We start from the raw sequence: 2014 nt of genomic DNA on the forward strand, positions 1-2014 counted from the left end.
TCCACTAAGGTACTGTGGTCAACGCACTCATTTACACTCAACCTGAGCCTCAGTCTGTGGAGTTTAACACGTGTGTGTGTGTGTGTGTGCAGACTCAACCTGGACCGCAGACGACTCAACCGAAACGAGCTCCAGGTGAACAACACACTCAGACTGCACACACCAGCCGTCAGAAGCGCGGAAACAAGTCTCTTCTGCTTACCAAAGCTGTTCAGCATATTAGAATGATTTCTGAAGGATCATGTGACACTGAAGACTGGAGTAATGACGCTGAAAATACAGCTTTGATCACAGAAATAAATTACAGTTTAACAGATATTCACATGGAAAACAGCTGTTTTAAATCACAATAATATTTCACTATTTTTACTGTATTTGTACAGCCTTGGAGAGCAGAAAAGACTAATATAAAAAAAACACTCATTTAATTTACAGTAGCTGCTTGTCAGGTGTGTCACTAGTGTGTGTGTGTATGTGTGTGTGTGTGTGTGTGTGTGTGTGTGTAGGTGGTGCTTGTTCTGGCTCTGGTTCTTCGTCTCAGTCGGGTCAGGCGTCTCCTCAGCGCGCCCGATCTGCCTCTACCTCGCCCAGTCAGGCCTTCCAGCCCGGACCCATTCCCTCCAGCGGATCCGGATCACAGAAACAACCCACGCAGCTCAAGTAAGAGCCTCGTCACGCCGGCTCATCTCCACATAAGCTAAAGAGTCCTTACAGTTTTTTTCAGCTGCTTCCACACACAATCTTTCTGAAAGCTGTCACTCAAACAGCAGAAACACACACCAGATCTACAAAACCAGACACTAATTATCAGCCTTTGACTCAGTTTCTTAAAACACTTTTTGCAAAACACAACACACAAATCTAACAGGAATTAATATTCTGGCAAAGGTGTTTGCAAATGTTTGCTTTTGAGATGTGTTTGTGATATTTTGAATGCAGTGCTTCATTTTGCAAGAGATGCGAGGTGTTTTGCATTTTGTGTGCAATTCTTGGATTTGTGTGTAAAGTTTTGAAAACAAGAGGCAAAGTTTGCAGCTGAAAAAGACTGTACACTGCATGATTGGATCTGATCTGAGATCTGTGTTGATGAATGGTCGTTGTGTCTTGCAGTAAATCGCAGTCGCTCACCAACACCTTCAGTGAGACGCTGCGTGGAAACACGACGGACGACGAGGCCAAAGCAGAAACCATCCGCAGCCTCCGCCAGTCCTTTGCCAGCCTGTTCTCCGACTAACACACACACACACACACACACACGTCACGCCTGTGTTTGATCAGTTACAGTTCATTCAGTTGTGTGGCATCTGTAATAATCCGCCGTCAGACAAACATGCCTTCAACGAACCGTCATCAGTCCTTCATATCTCATGATTTTATAAACATGACAAACCAGCGGCTCTCAACTTAAAATAAGACAAAACAAGCTTTAAAATAAGTCACGTTTATTTCTACAGCGCTTTATACATCACAGATTGTTTCAAAGCAGAAAATAACAGAATCAGTGATGCAAACTTCATCAGAAACAGCTGCACAGAAGACAATACACCTGTAATTATTCAGATAATTCAGTTCAGATCAATAACAGTGTCGAAGTTTGAACTAATAAAAATAAACCAAAAAGACCAAAATTCAAGATGAAAACTGACACTATTATTTTTATTTATTTACTTATTTAATTTTTTTCTTTAACAACAATAATTTTTATTTCAAGGTTCTCACCGTCTTGGAAAACTTGAATATATGAGGGAATTTAAAACGTTAGAAAATAAATGAATGTATGTGTTTATAGTTACTATAATACATATATTGAGTTAAAACTATTTTAAAACCATTTCATTATCATGAACTAGTGGAAGAACCATAAGATTCATTATTGAACCCTGATGAACATCCAGTTCTTCAGTCTTATGAAATTATTTAGTTCATTTTTCTTATATTATTTAATAATATTTTAAAATATTATATTAATATAATATAAATATAAGTTTATTAATTTAATATAATTATTTATTAT

General features: G+C 38.3%; 1 protein-coding gene across 2 annotated transcripts in view; it reads left to right on the plus strand.

Annotated features, from left to right (window-relative positions):
• The window catches only part of LOC306859089 (synapsin-3-like), a 50627-nt gene extending 49026 nt beyond the window's left edge, over positions 1–1601 (plus strand). For both annotated transcript variants that reach the window (XM_079399911.1, XM_079399912.1), the window contains 4 exons: positions 1–9; positions 93–135; positions 507–660; positions 1111–1601. The exon at positions 1–9 is cut by the window's left edge and continues 120 nt beyond it. In XM_079399911.1, coding sequence (XP_079256037.1) covers positions 1–9; positions 93–135; positions 507–660; positions 1111–1234 — 330 coding nt within the window. In that variant the 3' untranslated portion in view covers positions 1235–1601. The remainder of the gene's footprint in view (positions 10–92; positions 136–506; positions 661–1110) is intronic.
• Positions 1602–2014: the final 413 nt, after the last annotated feature.

The sequence above is a fragment of the Barbus barbus genome (genome assembly GCF_936440315.1).
Source record: "Barbus barbus genome assembly, chromosome: 39".
Lineage (NCBI taxonomy): Eukaryota > Metazoa > Chordata > Actinopteri > Cypriniformes > Cyprinidae > Barbus > Barbus barbus.